Source organism: Oncorhynchus keta, chromosome 28, assembly GCF_023373465.1.
Source record: "Oncorhynchus keta strain PuntledgeMale-10-30-2019 chromosome 28, Oket_V2, whole genome shotgun sequence".
Classification (NCBI taxonomy): Eukaryota; Metazoa; Chordata; class Actinopteri; order Salmoniformes; family Salmonidae; genus Oncorhynchus; species Oncorhynchus keta.
The window spans coordinates 15,170,112-15,192,180 of record NC_068448.1 but is presented as its reverse complement, the minus strand read 5'-3'; the positions used below and the strand labels follow the sequence as shown (position 1 = coordinate 15,192,180).

The 22,069-nt window shown below is 43.3% G+C and overlaps 1 protein-coding gene across 2 annotated transcripts in view; it reads left to right on the top strand.

The window, feature by feature from the left end:
• The first annotated feature begins 9,432 nt into the window (after positions 1–9,432).
• The window catches only part of LOC118360521 (low-density lipoprotein receptor-related protein 1-like), a 260,259-nt gene continuing 247,622 nt past the window's right edge, over positions 9,433–22,069 (top strand). For both annotated transcript variants that reach the window (XM_052484956.1, XM_052484955.1), the window contains exon 1: positions 9,433–10,015. In XM_052484956.1, coding sequence (XP_052340916.1) covers positions 9,919–10,015 — 97 coding nt within the window. In that variant the 5' untranslated portion in view covers positions 9,433–9,918. The remainder of the gene's footprint in view (positions 10,016–22,069) is intronic.

Genomic DNA, 22,069 nt, shown 5'->3' with positions numbered 1-22,069 from the left:
TAGCAATGATCAACAACCAACTTGACAGAGCATAAAGAATTTAAAAAAGAATAATGTGGATAGATGTAGAAATCAAATCAAACTTTATTGGTCACATACACATGTTTAGCAATGTTATTGCAGGTGTAGCGAAAAGCTCCAACAGTGCAGTAATATCTAACAAGTAATATCTAACAACATATACACAATACACACAAGTCTAAGAAAATGAATGGAATTAAGAATATATAAATACATGAACGAGCAATGTCAGAGACTAAGATACAGTAGAATAGAATAGGATACAGTATATACATATGAGATGAGTAATGCAAAATATGTAAACATTTTTAAAGTGACTAGTGTTCCATTTATTAAAGTGGCCAGCCAACGCAAGTAGAGGTGTTTTAGTATTTCGTTTTCCCAACATTTGCAAAAAAATCTAAAAACATGTTTTCACTTTGTCATTATGGGGTGTGTTGTGTAGATGGGTGAGATTTTTTAAAATTTTAATTAATTTTGAATTCAGGCTATAAGACAACATAACATGGAATGGGTCAAGGGGTATGAATTACAGTGCCTTGCGAAAGTATTCGGCCCCCTTGAACTTTGCGACCTTTTGCCACATTTCAGGCTTCAAACATAAAGATATAAAACTGTATTTTTTGTGAAGAATCAACAACAAGTGGGACACAATCATGAAGTGGAATGACATTTATTGGATATTTGTAACTTTTTTAACAAATCAAAAACTGAAAAATTGGGCGTGCAAAATTATTCAGCCCCCTTAAGTTAATACTTTGTAGCGCCACCTTTTGCTGCGATTACAGATGTAAGTCGCTTGGGGTATGTCTCTATCAGTTTTGCACATCGAGAGACTGAAAATGTTCCCATTCCTCCTTGCAAAACAGCTCGAGCTCAGTGAGGTTGGATGGAGAGCATTTGTGAACAGCAGTTTTCAGTTCTTTCCACAGATTCTCGATTGGATTCAGGTCTGAACTTTGACTTGGCCATTCTAACACCTGGATATGTTTATTTTTGAACCATTCCATTGTAGATTCTGCTTTATGTTTTGGATCATTGTCTTGTTGGAAGACAAATCTCCGTCCCAGTCTCAGGTCTTTTGCAGACTCCATCAGGTTTTCTTCCAGAATGGTCCTGTATTTGGCTCCATCCATCTTCCCATCAATTTTAACCATCTTCCCTGTCCCTGCTGAAGAAAAGCAGGCCCAAACCATGATGCTGCCACCACCATGTTTGACAGTGGGGATGGTGTGTTCAGGGTGATGAGCTGTGTTGCTTTTACGCCAAACATAACGTTTTGCATTGTTGCCAATTTTGGTTTCATCTGACCAGAGCACCTTCTTCCACATGTTTGGTGTGTCTCCCAGGTGGCTTGTGGCAAACTTTAAACGACACTTTTTATGGATATCTTTAAGAAATGGCTTTCTTCTTGCCACTCTTCCATTAAGGCCAGATTTGTGCAATATACGACTGATTGTTGTCCTATGGACAGAGTCTCCCACCTCAGCTGTAGATCTCTGCAGTTCATCCAGAGTGATCATGGGCCTATTGGCTGCATCTCTGATCAGTCTTCTCCTTGTATGAGCTGAAAGTTTAGAAGGACGGCCAGTTCTTGGTAGATTTGCAGTGGTCTGATACTCCTTCCATTTCAATATTATCGCTTGCACAGTGCTCCTTGGGATGTTTAAAGCTTGGGAAATCTTTTTGTATCCAAATCCGGCTTTAAACTTCTTCACAACAGTATCTCGGACCTGCCTAGTGTGTTCCTTGTTCTTCATGATGCTCTCTGCACTTTTAACGGACCTCTGAGACTATCACAGTGCAGGTGCATTTATACGGAGACTTGATTTCACACAGGTGGATTGTATTTATCATCATTAGTCATTTAGGTCAACATTGGATCATTCAGAGATCCTCACTGAACTTCTGGAGAGAGTTGGCTGCACTGAAAGTAAAGGGGCTGAATAATTTTGCACGCCCAATTTTTCAGTTTTTGATTTGTTAAAAAAGTTTGAAATATCCAATAATTGTTGATACACTTCATGATTGTGTCCCACTTGTTGTTGATTCTTCACAAAAATATACAGTTTTATATCTTTATGTTTGAAGCCTGAAATGTGGCAAAGGGTCGCAAAGTTCAAGGGGGCTGAATACTTTCGCAAGGCACTGTATTTCTGAAGGCACAGACGCTTTTATCCAAGGCGATTTACAGTCATGCGTGCATAATGTTTTTTTCATATGGTTGGTCCAGGGAGTCAAACACACTCTCCTGGTGTTGCAAGCACCATGCCAACTCCATCCATACCTAGACCATCCCCCCTAGACTCCCTCCATGTCTAGACCATCCCCCCTAGACTCCCTCCATGCCTAGACCACCCCCCTAGACTCCCTCCATGCCTAGACCATCCCCCCTAGACTCCCTCCATGCCTAGACCATCCCCCCTAGACTCCCTCCATGCCTAGACCATCCCCCTAGACTCCCTCCATGCCTAGACCATCCCCCTAGACTCCCTCCATGTCTAGACCATCCCCCTAGACTCCCTCCATGCCTAGACCATCCCCCTAGACTCCCTCCATGTCTAGACCATCCCCCCTAGACTCCCTCCATGCCTAGACCATCCCCCTAGACTCCCTCCATGTCTAGACCATCCCCCTAGACTCCCTCCATGTCTAGACCATCCCCCCTAGACTCCCTCCATGTCTAGACCATCCCCCTAGACTCCCTCCATGTCTAGACCATCCCCCCTAGACTCCCTCCATGCCTAGACCATCCCCCCTAGACTCCCTCCATGCCTAGACCGTCCCCCCTAGACTCCCTCCAGGCCTAGACCATCCCTCCCTCCATGCCTAGACCATCTAGACTCCCTCCATGCCTAGACCATCCCCTAGACTCCCCCCCTAGACTCCCTCCAGGCCTAGACCATCCCCCTAGACTCCCTCCATGCCTAGACCATCCCCCTAGACTCCCTCCATGCCTAGACCACCATCCCTCCCTAGACTCCCCCCTCCATGCCTAGACCATCCCCCTAGACATCCCTCCATGCCTAGACCATCCCCCTAGACTCCCTCCATGCCTAGACCATCTCCATGCCTAGACCATCCCCCCTAGACATCCCTCCCCTAGACCATAGACTCCCTCCCTAGACCATCCCCCTAGACTCCCCTCCATGTCTAGACCATCCCCCTAGACTTCCTCCATGTCTAGACCATCCCCCTAGACTTGCTCCATGCCTAGACCATCCCACCATAGACTCCCTCCATGTCTAGACGATCCCCCCTAGACTCCCTCCATGCCTAGACCATCCCCCCTAGACTCCCTCCATGCCTAGACCATCCCCCTAGACTCCCTCCATGCCTAGACCATTCCCCCTAGACTCCCTCCATGCCTAGACCATCCCCCCTAGACTCCCTCCAGGCCTAGACCATCCCCCCTAGACTCCCTCCCTCTCTACTCTCATGTCCTCCCCTGTCCACTCCCCTTGTCTGGGTCAGTAAAGCAAGGGGATTGACTGTGTGCTGCTGCAGATGTACAGTCTGGAGAGAGGCCAGGTTGCCTTGCCTGGGATAACATGTGGTCATGGACTATTTACCCTGGCACCCTTTCAGACTGTCTCCCACACACCATGCTGTGTCCATGCCAGATTCACAGTACTAGCAATGGCTGAACACCCTATCCACTTCCTCTAGGGGGATTATCAGGATGAGAATTTCAGGTTGAGATTATCAGGTTGAGTTGTTACCAAGTATAATTGATGATTAATTGTATTGACAGAACAAATTCATACTTAACAAGATTCTATGTCTCTAAAAGTAATTCAAGTATATACAAACTGAACATAAAAGCCAGTCAGATATATTGCTTTGTAATGAGGTTCATCCACTTCAATTTACCCAACCTTGTTAATTCTCAGCTAAGGGCTGAGGAGTGATTGTCGAGACATTCTGCTGGTGTCTAGGTATACCCAGATGCTGTTTTTCACAGATTCTCCACGACATTACATTCTACCATTCTGTGCTTCTGTCTCTTATTAACAAACATCTACACTCTCAGAAAAAAAAGTGTTCCAAAGGGGTTCTTTGGCTGTACCCATAGGAGAACCCTTTTTGTTTCCAGGTAAAACCAGCAGCATACCACCCTGCATACCACTGCTGGCTTGCTTCTGAAGCTAAGCAGGGTTGCTCCTGGTCAGTCTGTGGATGAGGGACCACATGTTGCTAGAAGTGGTGTTGGAGGGCCAGTAGGAGGCACTCTTTCCTATGGTCTAAGAAATATCCCAATTCCCCAGGGCAGTGATTGGGGACACTGCCCTGTGTAGGGTGCTGTCTTTTGGATGGGATGTTAAACAGGTGTCCTGACTCTGTGAAGTCATTAAAGATCCCATGGAACTTATCGTAAGAGTAGGGGTGTTAACCCCGGTGTCCTGGCTAAATTCCCAATCTGGCCCTCAAACCATCATGGTCACCTAAAATAATCCCCAGTTTACAATTGGCACATTAATATAATAATAATAATAATATATGCCATTTAGCTGACGCTTTTATCCAAAGCGACTTACAGTCATGTGTGCATACATTCTACGTATGGGTGGTCCCGGGAATCGAACCCACTACCCTGGCGTTACAAGCGCCATGCTCTACCAACTGAGCCACAGAAGGAACACATTCCTCCCATTCATCCCCTCCTCTCCCCTGTAACTATTCCCTGGGTCATTGCTGTAAATGAGAATGTGTTCTCAGTCAACTTAGCTGGTTAAATCATGGATAAATAAAAACATGTAAAAAATACCTCTGTGGAAGGGATCAAGATGAAACCCAGAAGGGTTCTACCTGGAACCATAAAGGGTTATCCTATGGGGACAGCGAAATAACCCTTTTTATGTTCTAGATAGCGTGGTTTTTCTAAGAGTGTATGTTGGAAGACTTCTGCAGGCTGGGGTGTTTTCTGAACCAAATACTGAAAACTAACATCCGCACCCTGCAGCTTTTGGTTGTGAGAGTAAGCTCAAATGTAACATTTGAAAGCTGCAGCAATTACTTATATTCAATCTTTTAAAATGAATCTCTGCTATTATTACAATGATTAAATGGTTATTGTGATTTTAAATGAAATAACCCCAGTAAACATAAGATGTCTAAATATTAGTTAATAATAATTTGTCAACAATAATAATTTATCCTATATACACTCAGCAAAAAAAGAAACGTCCTCTCACTTTCACCTGCATTTATTTTCAGCAAACTTAACATGTGCAAATATTTGTATGAACATAACAAGATTCAACAAATGAGCCATAAACTGAACAAGTTCCATAGACATGTGACTAACAGAAATGGAATAATGTGTCCCTGAACAAAGGGGGGTCAAAATGAAAAGTAACAGTCTGGTGTGGCCACCAGCTGCATTAAGTACTGCAGTGCATCTCCTCCTCATGGACTGCACCAGATTTGCCAGTTCTTGCTGTGAGATGTTACTCCACTCTTCCACCAAGGCACCTGCAAATTCTCAGACATTTCTAGGGGGAATGGCCCTAGCCCTCACCCTCCGATCCAACAGGTCCCAGACGTGCTCAATGGGATTGAGATCCGGGCTCTTCACTGGCCATGGCAGAACACTGATTCCTGTCTTGCAGGAAATCACGCACAGAATGAGCAGTATGACTGGTGGCATTGTCGTGCTGGAGGGTCATGTCAGGATGAGCCTGCAGGAAGGGTACCACATGAGGCGGCAGGGTAGCCTAGCGGTTAGAGCATTGGACTAGTAACCGAAAGGTTGCAAGTTCAAATCCCCGAGCTAACAAGGTACAAAATCTGTCGTTCTGCCCCTGAACAGGCAGTTAACCCACTGTTCCTAGGCCGTCATTGAAAATAAGAATTTGTTCGTAACTGACTTGCCTAGTAAAATAAAGGTAAAATAATTTATCATTTTTTTAAATGAGAGAGAAGGATGTCTACCCTGTAACGTACAGTGTTGAGATTGTCTGCAATGACAACAAGCTCAGTCCGATGATGCTGTGACACACCTCCCCAGACCATGACGGACCCTCCACCTCCAAATCGATCCTGCTCCAGAGTACAGGCCTCGGTGTAACGCTCATTCCTTCAACGATAAACGCAAATCCAACAATCACCCCTGGTGAGACAAAACCGCGAATTGTCAGCGATGAGAACCTGCCTTACAACAGGCTTACAAGCCCTCAGTCCAGCCTCTCTCAGCCTATTGCGGACAGTCTGAGCACTGATGGAGGGATTGTGCGTTCCTGGTGTAACTCGGGCAGTTGTTGTTGCCATCCTGTAACTGTCCCGCAGGTGTGATGTTTGGATATACTGATCCTGTGCAGGTGTTGTTACACGTGGTCTGCCACTGTGAGGACGATCAGCTGTCCGTCCTGTCTCCCTGTAGCGCTGTGTTAGGCGTCTCACAGTACGGACATTGCAATTTATTGCCCTGGCCACATCTACAGTCCACATTCATCCTTGCAGCATGCCTAAGGCACATTCATGCAGATGAGCAGGGACCCTGGGCATCTTTCTTTTGGTGTTTTTCAGAGTCAGTAGAAAGGCCTCTTTAGTGTCCTACGTTTTCATAACTGTGACCTTAATTGCCTACCGTCTGTAAGCTGTTAGAGTCTTAACGACCGTTCCACAGGTGCATGTTGATTAATTGTTTATGGTTCATTGAACAAGCATGGGAAACAGTGTTTATACCCTTTACAATGAAGATCTGTGAATTCATTTGGATTTTTACTAATTATCTTTGAAAGACAGTGTCCTGAAAAAGGGACGTTTCTTTTTTTGCTGAGGTTATCTTGATGGTTGATACTTGATATACAGTACATTGAAAGTCTAACTCTATACTACAACAAGCATTCCATTTACACCATGTTCAGTGTTCAGTGCCCTCTACAGGTCTGGAAGGGTTAGATCATTTTAGTTTCTGTTTTTTATTCTAAAATCAACTACTATAAGCTGTCTATCTAAAATCCAACAGAAGGCATGATATCATGTAAGGTCGCGATAGAAGTACCTTTTTGAGTCATGTACTTTTGAAGTTTCATATTGTAGTTTGACTATAGCAACGAGCCAGGTCAATCCCTGTGCACAGAAGTCATCACTGAAGGCACATAAAAGATGTGTGTTGTGGATGATCTGTCCTCTGTATGCCTCTCTGGGTTGAATGTACTGTGCTATCCAAATCCCGCCACTCCATATTTGTAATAGTTGCTTATTACTTACAACAGTAGGAATCGGCCTTATATTGTCTGCTTCCCAAATGGCTCCTTATTCCCTACATAGTTCACTACTTTTGACCAGAGTACTATATAGGGAAAAGGGTGCCCTTTGGGATATAAATTCTCTCAGAGGGAGATCTAGATAGGATCTTTGTTTGTACTCAGACTTCCCCTCTCCTCAGGCCTTTGAAACCACACCAAATCCCTCTCTATGTTTTCTAAGTCAGTGATAATGGATTATGAATGGGCCAAAGTTTGTTAGATCGATAACCGTTTTGACAAACCGTCTATGTGTTTTAGACTCATAGGGAGAATCTTAATTGCATACTCCTCGCGTCCTCGCTCCTCATCTCCTTCTCAAAACCCATTGGATGAGAAAGCTAGAGGACCCTCCCCCCTGACTATGTCACTCACATTCTTCTTAAGTATCAGTCTTCACACTAGACTGAGGGAGGGAGGGGGTGGGAGTATGGAGAGAGGGTGAGAGAGGGAGGAAAGAGAGAGAGATTTAAGAGAAAGAGGAGATTTAGGAGAGATTTAAGCCAGCCTCAAATCTCTGTCCCTCTCTGAGGGGTCACAGACAGTTTCATTGTCTTACTGCTCCAGATTAAAAACATCTTACTACCCCAAGCCTTGTCTGCTTCCCAACTAGCACCCTATTCCCTATGTACAGTATTGCACTACATTTGACCAGGGCCCTAAGATATCCTTATGATAGGAATCCCTGTGACAAGGAACTGGTCAAAAGCGGTGCACTATAGATAATAGGGTGCCATTTGGGACTCACTTGGAAACAAAGCTATAATACAACTCCGCTGCTTTGGGAAGAAAACAGAGCTTTTTACTATGCAGCAATGTGAACTGAGCTTACATTCATAGGATGAGAATCCATATGTCACAGATGATTTGATCAGGAAGTCAGGTTTCATGTCAGAGTCCAGAGTCCATTTGTAATGTGCAGTTGGGCTATGGCTGGGTCTTTCATTGACTTTGTCTAAAGTCAATGAAATGTGTCAACTATTTTATAGCCTAACTCATAGGCTTATTATATGCATATGAATTGCATTGCTTAAAGTTATTGTTCAGTACATTTGCCTAAAATGCTGTATTTATTTTTTTGCTTTCATTTCCCCCCAGCCCATATACTCTACAGTTATTATGAGATGTTGCCATGTTAGACTATTGCGATGCGCCTACTAGGAAAACTCTGTGCTACTACTGTTGAGTTTTTATGCCATGTCCTTCATTTACCACAAGAGGAGGTTCTCTCCTGAGAAATGCAGTGGACTGGGTTCAATTATGTATATAAACCCTCAATTACTGATGCTATATATTGGCATTTGAGAGTATGCAGAGTCCTCCATAGGAATGAATTGAATTCTATTTTACTTCAATTAAAGGACAAAATGATTTAAGTATTTTTTGTTGTAGTAGTGGGTTGTACTACATTTAATTGAAATACTATAGAATTCCATTCATTCCTATGAAGTACTGCTCCTACAGGGGAGTACCACTGCCAATATGGCCAACCGGTGGCTTCAAAACGTCTCAATGGCACAAACATATCATCAGCAATCAAGGGTTTACATACATCATTGGTCTGAGTCAGAGAATGTTCTCTGAGCGGGATGTCATAGAAAGTCCAAAAACCTGTTTTGAATATAGCCCATCCTTCCTCTCTGGAACCCTGGCTGAGACACATCTCATGATCTCATCTGTCATCATAGTAACATAGAAGCATACTGGTATGATTCTTGGGAGCTCTACCGTGCATACCTATCAATGCTGAAGTTAAAAGCAGCTGTGTGTGTACAAAGCTAGGGAAAAGCTTCCAGTGTTGGAAGACCCAGTGTGGCATTCTTTAAAAAAATGTAAAATAAGGACGTTAAATAAGTTCTGTGTTATGTACAGTAAGCCAATGTGTTATAATATTTCGGACCTGTTCAACTCTAATGACAGACAGATTTGAGGGTGTACACTTGTCAATCAAATTGAAACTGCAGAAAACAACTGTCCTTGTGCCAATATGGTTGGTGTATGGGCGCCAGTTTAATGCGCAGAAAAGGGTCTCCGCGCTTGCGCAAAGGGAGCTTGCCGCGTAGTTTTTCGGTTGTCTGTAAGAATTGAATTGGTGACGTCATCCACTGGTTCCAGAGTGCTGTGTGTGTCGGCGCTTCACACTCACCGCCATCCACTCAACGTGTTGTAACCACCAGTAACAGAGGCGGTGGAGCTCCCAAAGAAAAACGCGCTTTTATTTTATATTTTATGGCATGGGTTATTTTCAACACTGCTGCAGTGACGGAAATCCGAGGAGATTGTGAACTAGTGGGACATTTCTAGATGAATGGTGTTCACAATATATTTTCATTTGAAAAATAGTGTGTGGGCTTATATGGATCACGCATGCTGATACTGTATAAAACATATACATGACTGCATGAGAACAACTCGTAGGCTCACTAGGTTGTAGCAAGCCTTTCAATGTTTCTACATTTGTATCCATTGCCTACTTCTGCCAGTGAAGCTACCTTAGCTATTCTCAGTGCGTGGTTGCAGGGCGCAAAGAGAACGGACAATCGCACCGGACTATTCGGGGTGTTCGGATGAGGTGTTTGAATATATTTTTTGATCTTAGAATTCTAGCCAACGTTATATCCAGTATTTTATATATATTAAACAAGCAATGACATCTGGCATTGCAAAGGTGTTGGCAATGAGGTTGTTCTTCGTGGGATTCCTGCTCAGTTTGGAGATCCTATCTCCTACAGCAGCTATTGATGGTAAGTGACAGTCCAGTGTGTTGTAGCCTATTGCTTTGTGAAACTGCATGCCCACTCTTTAGCAATATACGTCTAACATGGAATGTAGGCTATTCACCACATAGCCTACTATTGGCCCAGGACAAATGTCTCCATACCACCTATAGGCTTTAGACTCAACCAGTCTGCTAGTGATCGATATGAACAATAGGGCTGATCATATAGGTGCCATGTTTGTGAGACAGACTTCATAGGATATATCTCGCCTGCTCACCTTTTGTCAAATGAGCATTTCATAACCACCTGTCTGTAGCCTGGCATACCTGATTAATTTAGGGTGTTATTGACATAAAACCACTGTCAACTAAACTACAGATGTGTTGAGCTTCATATGGGTTCATGTTTTCTTAAATCAAAGGGGATTCAAAGCCATGCATGGCTACACGGACAGTGTTGTAATGCCAGCAACTCGGTTTGATTCCCATTCACAGATGAGATGTAGCCCCACGGATGATTCAAAATACTGTATGCCCTTTGTTCTTGTGCTGTTGTTGACATGCTCGTTCAATGTTGTCTTGTAAGGTTATTCAGCAGGTAGACGATACATATATCACAGCACATGCGTGAAAGGGAAAGGCCTGCGTGTCCTCAGTTCTAGGTAGGCTAGACAGACACGGCAGTACACTTTTCCTTGGATCGATCAGTAGGCTAATACGGACTCGATCAATATGCCTATGGCGTATTTATGCGTGTGACTCATTTATGGGTCAGAATCTATATGGCTGTAGGCTAAGGATTTTTTTTTGCGGTGATCAGGTTACACCTTCGCGGGTTCACTTCAAACCAAATCCTATTGAAATATCAGTTTTCATGTTTGTTTTGAGCTGCATGCGCTTACAATGTAAAAACAACTATGTTGCGGTTGGTCAGTTGTAATCTTTATAAATATAGGCTATTTTCGTGACTTGTCCGCACGAGCAGCCTAAGTTTAGAATGTCTTGGAAACTATACATTCATCACAACATCACATACCTACTCACTTGATGACAGTCAGATAGCCCATAGAGAACTGATTTAAATAATCGAGTAATTTTCGAGTAATTGACTATAATGATCAGCTACATTCTAAAGTGCATTCTTGCAACAGTTATACTATCTCGTGCGATATTATGGCCATGCACGTTCAGAGCGAGAACATTGTAAACAACGATTTGGAACGTCTGGCAACATTGTTGCTATACAGTGTCAAATAGACCAGCATTTGTCATATAGTGTCACTGGCATAGTTCATTTGACTTAAAGGGAATGAATAGGCTGCTCTTGTATTATAGGTAACTCATACCATATTGGCTATCCAGATATTGGACTGAATAGTTTTTCTCATGAACATTTTGTTGTGATAGAGATATGGACTTTACTTGTTTTGGTGTTTTAAAACCTAATGTCACTCAATAGTGCAGTACTAAGGCAGCACAACGTGCGTTACAAAATACACTCTAACTAAACAAGCCACTATTGCAAAAATACCCCAAATTATTTTTAGTGATGCTCATAAATAATGCATTGGGTTTCCAAGGCATTGAAGGCATGTTTATAAAGGTCCCTAGCAACCGATTTGAATAATACAGTTGGCCTACATCCACTCATTTAGTTCTTGAAACTAGGGATACTGAGATAGCAGTAGGTTTCCTTCTATTCACCTTCATAATCCTCCATATAATCCATATTGTTCAAATGTAGACTACTCCATAGTAGAAGTTAACAATGATGCTCTGGTATGAACATTAAAGAAAGAGACAATACTTCAGTCAATCAGTGCAGGCTCACAATTTGGGGACTGTTGGGAAACATTGGACAATACTAAACAGTACAGCAGCTGATCTTGTTGCTAGCACTCGCTTCTGATGGGGAAATGCACACTTTACCAGCAGCAGAGGTGAAAAAAGTACTCAATTGTCATACTTGAGTAAAAGTAAAGATACGTTAATAGAAAATGACTCAAGTAAAAGTAAAAGTCACCCAGGAAAATACTACTTGAGTAAAAGTCTAACAGTATTTGGTTTTAAATATACTTAATTATCAAAAGTAAAAGATGGAGTGTAAATAATTTAAAATTCCTTATATTAAGCAAACCAGACTGCGCCAGTTGTGGTTTTTTTTATTGCCAGGGGCACACTCCAACACTATAGACAAAGCGTTTGTGTTTAGTGAGTCCGCCAAATCAGATGCAGTAGGGATGACCAGGGATGTTCTCTTGATAAGTGTGTGAATTGGACAATTTTCCTGTCAAAATCTAACCCGTACTTTTGGCTACCATGGAAAATTTATGGAGTAAAAGGTACATTATTTTATTTCGGAATGTAGTGAAGTAAAAGTAGCCAAAAATATAAATAGTAAAGTAAAGTACAGATACCCAAAAAACTACTTAAGTAGTACTTCAAAGTATTTTTTTCACAAGTGCTTTACACCACTGACCAGCAGGAATCAATCCGTCTGGAGACCCTTGTGAGTCTCCACATGAGGTTCAGGTAACATTATGTACTGCCAGACCAGTGATGGTGAAATGTTGGGAGACACTGGACAATCACAGGACAGTACAGCATCTGATCTTAGAAATACTAAACAAACATTAGCAGCAGGAATCAAGCTCCGTTGATATTTGGGTAACAGTATGTACGACCAGAGCAATGATGGGAAATGTTGGGGACAGAATCTGATCTCATGTTGCAAGCAGCATGATGATGACCAATGGCACAGATGTCCAGATGCAAAGTCAGAGGCACGGGGGGGGCTATGCTAGAGTTCAGGAGAGAGTTGAAGGGGGTGAGTGAGTAAGTGGATGCTATGCTAGTCCAGGGGAGAGAGAAGGGAGGGAAGGGGGGTGAGTGAGTAAGTGAGTGGATGCTATGCTAGAGTCCAGGGCAGAGAGAAAGAGAGAAGGGGGGTTGAGTGAGTAAGTGAGTAAGTAAGTGAGTGGATGCCATGCTAGAGTCCAGAGGAGACAGGAGGAAGGGGATGAGTGTGTGAGTGAGAGAGATATGCTGCTATGCTAGAGGGCGGGGTCAGGCACTTAAGCTGAAACACAATCCGGATCACCACTGGGCTCGGCTGGCTGGACGCAGCGTGATTTAGGGATTTAGGAAAAGAGGAGATTGAGGAAGCCAAGGTCAGAGGTCAGAGTTTAGGGCTAACCACTGTTCTGGTCTGGAGATGGTTTATTTTTAGTTGTTCTGTTCCAGGACGATCCTGGCGAGCTGGAGATTATTTATCTTTAGTTGTTCTGTTCCAGGACGATCCTGGCTAGCTGGAGATTATTTATCTTTAGTTGTTCTGTTCCAGGACTATCCTGGCTAGCTGGAGATGATTTATCTTTAGTTGTTCTGTTCCAGGACGATCCTGGCTCGCTGGAGATTATTTATCTTTAGTTGTTCTGTTCCAGGACGATCCTGGCTCGCTGGAGATTATTTATCTTTAGTTGTTCTGTTCCAGGACGATCCTGGCTAGCTGGAGATTATTTATCTTTAGTTGTTCTGTTCCAGGACGATCCTGGCTAGCTGGAGATTATTTAGCTTTAGTTGTTCTGTTCCAGGACTATCCTGGCTAGCTGGAGATGATTTATCTTTAGTTGTTCTGTTCCAGGACTATCCTGGCTAGCTGGAGATTATTTATCTTTAGTTGTTCTGTTCCAGGACGATCCTGGCTAGCTGGAGATTATTTATCTTTAGTTGTTCTATTCCAGGATGATCCTGGCTAGCTGGAGATGATTTATCTTTAGTTGTTCTGTTCCAGGACTATCCTGGCTAGCTGGAGATGATTTATCTTTAGTTGTTCTGTTCCAGGACGATCCTGGCTTGCTGGAAATTATTTATCTTTAGTTGTTCTGTTCCAGGACGATCCTGGCTCGCTGGAGATTATTTATCTTTAGTTGTTCTGTTCCAGGACGATCCTGGCTAGCTGGAGATTATTTATCTTTAGTTGTTCTGTTACAGGAATATCCTGGCTAGCTGGAGATGATTTATCTTTAGTTGTTCTGTTCCAGGACAATCCTGGCTAGCTGGAGATTACTTAGCTTTAGTTGTTCTGTTCCAGGACTATCCTGGCTAGCTGGAGATTATTTATGTTTAGTTGTTCTGTTCCAGGACTATCCTGGCTAGCTGGAGATAGTTTATCTTTGGTTGTTCTGTTCCAGGACTATCCTGGCTAGCTGGAGATGAATTATCTTTAGTTGTTCTGTTCCAGGACGATCCTGGCTAGCTGGAGATTATTTATCTTTAGTTGTTCTGTTCCAGGACGATCCTGGCTAGCTGGAGATGATTTATCTTTAGTTGTTCTGTTCCAGGACTATCCTGGCTAGCTGGAGATGATTTATCTTTAGTTGTTCTGTTCCAGGACGATCCTGGCTAGCTGGAGATGATTTATCTTTAGTTGTTCTGTTCCAGGACGATCCTGGCTAGCTGGAGATGATTTATCTTTAGTTGTTCTGTTCCAGGACTATCCTGGCTAGCTGGAGATGATTTATCTTTAGTTGTTCTGTTCCAGGATGATCCTGGCTTGCTGGAGATGATGTATCTTTAGCTGTTCTGTTCCAGGACGATCCTGGCTCGCTGGAGATGATTTATCTTTAGTTTTTCTGTTCCAGGACTATCCTGGCTAGCCGGAGATGATTTATCTTTAGTTGTTCTGTTCCAGGACTATCCTGGCTAGCCGGAGATGATTTATCTTTAGTTGTTCTGTTCCAGGACTATCCTGGCTAGCTGGAAATGATCTATCTTTAGTTGTTCTGTTCCAGGACGATCCTGGCTAGCTGGAGATGATTTATCTTTAGTTGTTCTGTTCCAGGACTATCCTGGCTAGCTGGAGAGAGTTTATCTTTGGTTGTTCTGTTCCAGGACTATCCTGGCTAGCTGGAGATGGTGTATATATCTTTAGTTGTTCTGTTCCAGGACGATCCTGGCTAGCTGGAGATGATTTATCTTTAGTTGTTCTGTTCCAGGACTATCCTGGCTTGCTGGAGATTATTTATCTTTAGTTGTTCTGTTCCAGGACGATCCTGGCTAGCTGGAGATGATTTATCTTTAGTTGTTCTGTTCCAGGACTATCCTGGCTAGCTGGAGAGAGTTTATCTTTGGTTGTTCTGTTCCAGGACTATCCTGGCTAGCTGGAGATGGTGTATATATATATTAAGTTGTTCTGTTCCAGGACGATCCTGGCTAGCTGGAGATGATTTATCTTTAGTTGTTCTGTTCCAGGACTATCCTGGCTTGCTGGAGATTATTTATCTTTAGTTGTTCTGTTCCAGGACTATCCTGGCTTGCTGGAGATTATTTATCTTTAGTTGTTCTGTTCCAGGACGATCCTGGCTAGCTGGAGATTGTTTATCTTTGGTTGTTCTGTTCCAGGACTATCCTGGCTAGCTGGAGATAGTTTATCTTTGGTTGTTCTGTTCCAGGACTATCCTGGCTAGCTGGAGATGGTGTATCTATCTTTAGCTGCACAGTCAAACAACTCTGTTTAGATATCAAAGATGCAAATCCAGAAACATCGGACACTTGACGATCACATGTTAATGTTGTAATCGTGGCTAAAGGTTTTTAGCCAATAGCAATTGTATCATGTTGCATTTGATCCCGTATGTTATTAAGGGAGAGGATATACGGTAGCCTATGTGTAGTGCTTTCTCTGTGGGTTTCTAGTTCATTTCACCACCACTAAAACCACATAGCACTCCTCGTACTGTATGACTCATATCTTACAGAAAAAGATACAGATGGGATGCCTCTTACAGATCAACCCATCATGTGTAGGATGTACAGAGTTTCTATGTCCCTTTGACATTGAGCAGACTTACATGACCACAACAAAGGTAAAGGCTCAGCTCAGCCAACTATTGGTCAGCTGTGGAGACTTGGTTCACAAGGTGAAGAGCGAGGGTAAATTCCAGAGAAGACTGTATACCCAAGCCTTTAAAGGGGCACTTCACCACTTTTTTTACATCATATTGCTTATCTCCAGCACCATAATAGTGGAGATGCGATTTTCTCTACACTTTTAAAACCTGCGATTTTCTCTACACTTTGATTGTCTATGTTTTGTAGTAAAAAAGATAAGAAGAAAAGGTCCTAAGGTCCCTATGATCATCCACGGTCATTTTCTTTTGATGTTTTCTGTGGGTCAGGAGGTGAAGAGAGAGGGTGAATTCCAGAGGTGCCTAGTCTCTGTTTTCCTGACCCTATAATGGGCCCTGTTTCATGGCCGCTCCTCAGAACATTCATAACCAGCACTGGAAACATCTACCAGAAACATTCTAGAACATTCTGCATCCTCCACACACATTCAACAGGTCATAGATTTTTACATTACTCTCTTTAGACTCTATCTTAGCCTGGATGCCATTTTGTTTCTGCTCTCTTACCCTCTCCTTATGGAATTGTCATGTTTGACTGGACAATGACAGCAATGGAGTTGGCAAGATCACAAAGACATCTGGGACCATCTGGGACCATCTCTACCATGGCTAGCCTATCACTAGCAATGGTCATCAAAATGGTTTGTTTTTCTAATAAAAAATCATTCTAATCAGTTGGACAATTGATGAAGATTATCCAAACGTTTTCAGTTTTTTAAATCCAGATATTGACAGAATTATAGCACATAAAACATTTTACTGGCATGGACTGGGATTCTACCGATGGTATTGAGGAGTATACCACATCAGTCACTGGCTTCATCAATAAGGGCATCGATGATGTCGCCCCCACAGTGACTGTACGTACATTCCCAAACCAGAAGCCATGTATTTCAGGCAACATGCGCACTGTGCTAAAGGGTAGAGCTGCCGCTTTCAAGGAGCAGGACTCTAACCCGGAATCTAATAAGAAATCCTGCTATGCCCTCTGACGAACCATCAAACAGGCAAAGTGTCAATACGGGATTAAGATTGAATCGTACTACACCGGCTCCGACGCTCTTCAGATGTGGCACGGCTTGCAAAGTATTACAGACTACAAAGGGAAGCACAGCTGCGAGCTGTCCAGTGACACGAGCCTACCATACGAAATAACTTCTATGCTCGCTTCGAGGCAAGTAACACTGAAACATGCATGAGAGCATCAGCTGTTCCGGACGACGGTGTGATCACGCTCTCCGTAGCCGACGTGAGTAAGACCTTTAAACAGATCAATATTCACAAGGCTGATTACCAGGACGTGTACTCCGAGCATGCGCTGACCCACTGACAACCTACCCTTGACTGAGTCTGCAATACTAACATGTTTCAAGCAGACCACCATAGTCCCTGTGCCCAATAACACTAAGGTAACCTGCCTAAATGACTACCGACCTGTAGCACTCACGACACCATTATCCCAGAAGCCCTAGACCCACTCCAATTTGCATACTGCCCCAACAGATCCACAGATGATGTAATCTCTATTGCACTCCACACTGCCCTTTCCTACATGGATAAAAGGAACACCTATGTGAGAATTTTATTCATTGACTACAGCTCAGCGTTCAACGCCATAGTGCCCTCAAAGCTCATCACTAAGCTAAGGATCCTGGGACTTAACACCTCCCTCTGCAACTGGATCCTGGACTTCCTGATGGGCTGCCTCCAGGTGGTAAGGGTAGGTAACAACACATTCGCCATGCTGCTCCTCAACACGGGGCCCCTCAGGGGTGCATGCTCAGTCCCTTCCTGTACTCCCCGTTCACCCATGACTGCATGGCCAGGCACGACTCCATCACCGTCATTAAGTTTGCCGATGACACAACAGTGTTCACCGACAACGATGAGACAGCCTATAAGGGAGGAGGTCAGAGACTTGGCCGTGTGGTGCCAGGACAATAACCTCTCCCTAAACGTGATCAAGACTAAGGAGACTACAGGAGAAGGAGGACCAAGCACGCCCCCATTCTCATAGACGGGGCTGTAGTGGAGCAGGTTCAAACACACCAAGACAGTCGTGAAGAGGGCACGACAACGCGTATTCCCCCTCAGGATACTGATCCTTTGATCCTCAAAAAGTTCTACAGCTGCACCATGGAGAGCATCCTGACCGGTTGCATCACTGCCTGGATCGGCAACTGCTCGGCCTCCGACCGCAAGGCACTGCAGAGGGTAGTGCGTACGGCCCAGTACATCACTGGGACAGAGCTGCCTGCCATCCAGGACCTCTATTCCAGGCGGGGCCAGCTCTAAAAATTGTCAACAACTCCAACCACCCTAGTCATAGACTGTTCTCTCTGCTACCGCACGGCAGGCGGTACCGGAGCACCAAGTCTAGGTCCAAGAGACTTCTTAACAGCTTCTACCCCCAAGCCATAAGACTCCTTAACAGCTAATCAAATATTTTTAAACCTTTATTTAACTAGGCAAGTCAGTTAAGAACAAATTCTTATTTTCAATGACAGCCTAGGAACAGTGGGTTAACTGCCTGTTCAGGGGCAGAACGACAGATTTGTACTTTGTCAGCTTGGGGATTTGAACTTGCAACCTTTCGGTTACTAGTCCAACACTCTAACCACTAGGCTACGCTTCCGCCGGTGTCTAAAATGTCTACCCAGACTGTTTGCACCCCCCTTTTACGCTGCTACTACTCTCTGTTTATTATCTATGTATGGTCACTTTAACTCTACCTACATGTACATATTACCTCAATTAACTCGACTAACCGGTACCCCCTCACATTGACTCTGTACCGGTACCCCCTTTATATCGCCTCGCTATTGTTTTTTTACTGCTGCTCTTCAATTATTTTTTACTTTTATTTTTAGTAGTTTTTACATATCTATTTTGTACTTAAAACTGTTTTTCTTCTTCAAACTGATTTGTTGGTTAAGGGCTTGTAAGTAAGCATTTCACTGTAAGGTCTATGTGACAAAATAACATTTAATTTAATTTTGATAAATCATGAATGGATTTAGGGATGTTTTGGGGAATTCAGGTATTCAATTTATCGTAAATAAAAATTTACATATACAGTGGGGCAAAAAAGTATTTAGTCAGCCACCAATTGTGCAAGTTCTCCCACTTTAAAAGATGAGAGAGGCCTGTCATTTTCATCATAGGTACACTTCAACTATGACAGACAAAATGAGAAGAAAAAATATCCAGAAAATCACATTGTATGATTTTTTTATGAATTTATTTGAAAAATCTGGTGGGGTATTTCAGGTATTCAATTTATTGTAAATAAAAGTTTATATATACCTGTACATTGGTGCAACGACAGTGCTTTTTAAATCATCACCAGTTTGTTGAAATCGCCTGTGATTCAATGAGAAATTAACAGGCACCGCATCGATTATATGCAATGCAGGACACGCTAGATAAACTAGTAATATCATCAACCATGTGTAGTTAACTAGTGATTATGTTAAGATATATTGTTTTTTAATGCTAGCTCGCAACTTACAGTACCTTGGCTTCCTGCTGCCTTTGCGTAATAGGTAGTCAGCCTGCCACGCAGGCTCCTCGTGGAGTGCAATGTAAGGCAGGTGGTTAGAGCAATGGACTAGTAACTGGAAGGTTGCAAAAACAAATTCCCGAACTGACAAGGTAAAAATCTATTGTTCTGCCCCTGAACAAGGCAGTTAACCCACCGTTCCTAGGCTGTCATTGAAAATAAGAATGTGTTCTTAACTGACTTGCCTGGTTAAATAAAGGTGTAAAAAAAAATGTCATCGGCAAATCGGTGTCCAAAAATACCGATTACCTATTGTTATGAAAACTTGAAATCGGCCTTAATTAATCGGCCATTCTGATTAATCGGTCGACCTCTACACGTAATGTCTAACAAATTCCACAGCAAAACCTAATACACACAATCTAGTAAAGGAATAAGAATATATAAGTATAAAATATATGGATCAGCAGTGACAGAGTGGCTAATATGCAATAGATAGGAAGAATAGATAGTGAAGGATACATTATATACATATGAGATGAGTATTGTGAGATATGTAAACATTATTAAAGTGACTGGTGTTCCATTTATTAAAGTGGCATTATTAAAGTGACTGGTGTTCCATTTATTGAAGTGTACAATGATATCAAGTCTGTAGTTAGGCAGCCGCTTCTCTCTGCTACTGGTGGCTGTTTAACAATCTGATGGCATTGAGATAGAAGATGTTTTTCAATCTCTCTGTCCCAGCTCTGATGCACCTGCACTGACCTCGCCTTCTGAATGGAAGTGGGGTGAACAGGCAGTGGCTCGGGTGGTTATTGTCCTTGATGATATTTTCTGCCTTCATGTGACATCGGGTGTTGTAGGTGTCCTGGAGGGCAGGTAGGTTGCCCCCGGTGATGCGACCTGCGGTGGTGGGCGGTGCAGTTGCTGTACCAGGCGGTGATACAGTACGACAGGATGCTCTTAATTGTGCACCTCTAAAAGTTAGTGAGGGTTTTTGGTGACAAGCCACATTTTTTAGCCTCGCTGTTGCGCCTTCTTCACCACACTGTCTGTGTGCGTGGACAATTTCAGTTTGTCGGTGATGTGTACACCGTCTACACTGTCGATGTGGATAGGAGTGTGCTCCCTTTGCTGTTTCCTGAAGTCCATGATCATCTCTTTTGTTTTGCTGACATTGAGTGAGAGGTTATTTTCCTGACACCACATTCCTCCTTGTAGGCTGTCTCGTCGTTGTTGGTAATCAAGTCTACCACTGTAGTGTCGTCTGCAAACTTGATGATTGAGTTGGAGGCGTGCATCGCCACGCAATCGTAGGTAAACAGGGAGTACAGGAGAGCGCTGAGAACCACCCTTTTGGGGCCCCAGTATTGAGGATCAGCGAAGTGGGGATGTTGTTTCCTACCTTCACCACCTGGGGGCGGCCCGTCAAGAAGTCCAGGACCCAGTTTCACAGGGCGGGGTCGAGACCCAGGGTCTCAAGCTTAATGATGAGTTTTGGAGGGTACCATGGTGTGGAATGCTGAGCTGTAGTCAATGAACAGCATTCTTACATATGTATTCCTCTTGTCCAGATGGGATAGGGCAGTGTGCAGTGTGATGGCGATTGCATCGTCTGTGGACCTATTGGGCCAGTAAGGAAGTTCGAGTGGGTCTAGTGTGACAGGTAAGGTGGAGGTGATATGATCCTTGACTAGTCTCTAAAAGCACTTCATGATGACAGAAGTGAGTGCTGCGCGGCGATAGTCATTTAGTTCAGTTACCTTAGCTTTTTTGGGAACAGGAACAATGGTGGCCATCTCGAATCATGTGGGGACAACCAGACTGGGATAGGGATTGATTGAATATGGCCGTAAACACACCAGTCAATTGGTCTGCGGCTAGGGATGCCGTTTGGGCCGGCAGCCATGCGAGGCTTAACACATTTAAATGTTTTACTCACGTTGGCCACAGAGAAGAAGAGCCCACACGCTTTGGTACGGGCCGTGTCGGTGGCACTGTTTTGTCCTCAAAGCACGCAAAGAAATTGTTTCATTTGTCTGGAAGCAAGACGTCGATGTCCGCGACGGAGCTGGTTTTCTTTTTGTAATCCGTGATTGTCTGTAGACCTTGCCACATACGTCTCGTGTTTGAGCCATTGAATTACGATATAATTTTGTAATGATATCAAGTATTTACAAAATATTTTGTGTTAAAAGAAAGACAATTATATGTGCCTCATTTGCATCAATACACCCATCAAACTAAAGTTATCTTTCTTCTCTTTCTTGTGATGCGTTAAATTCCAGATGATGCTTTAGCAGTCTTATAGATGCTGCGGAAAGACAATGTATTCCACTGAGCCCATTTCCGCCATTAAAGGGGTATTTGACAGGTCATTACTAACATTTCCTTGGTGGTAACGTTAAAGGGAAAAACCAGAAGACACAAGCAAGAGTATGAAAGAGTCACAAGTGTAAAATGAAAGCAATCAATCCAGCGAGATTTAAGTGACAAGTCGATTTTGCACCCATCAAACACAGGAAATAGATGTCTGAAAGAAAACAGATCCTCAGGTGGGAGGGACATGTGCACTGATACAGTCACATAGGAATGGCCATTGATTGTAATGCTGCCTGGCCTGCAGCAGCTGCCAACTGAAGCAGTTAGTTAGTCAGCTTTTACA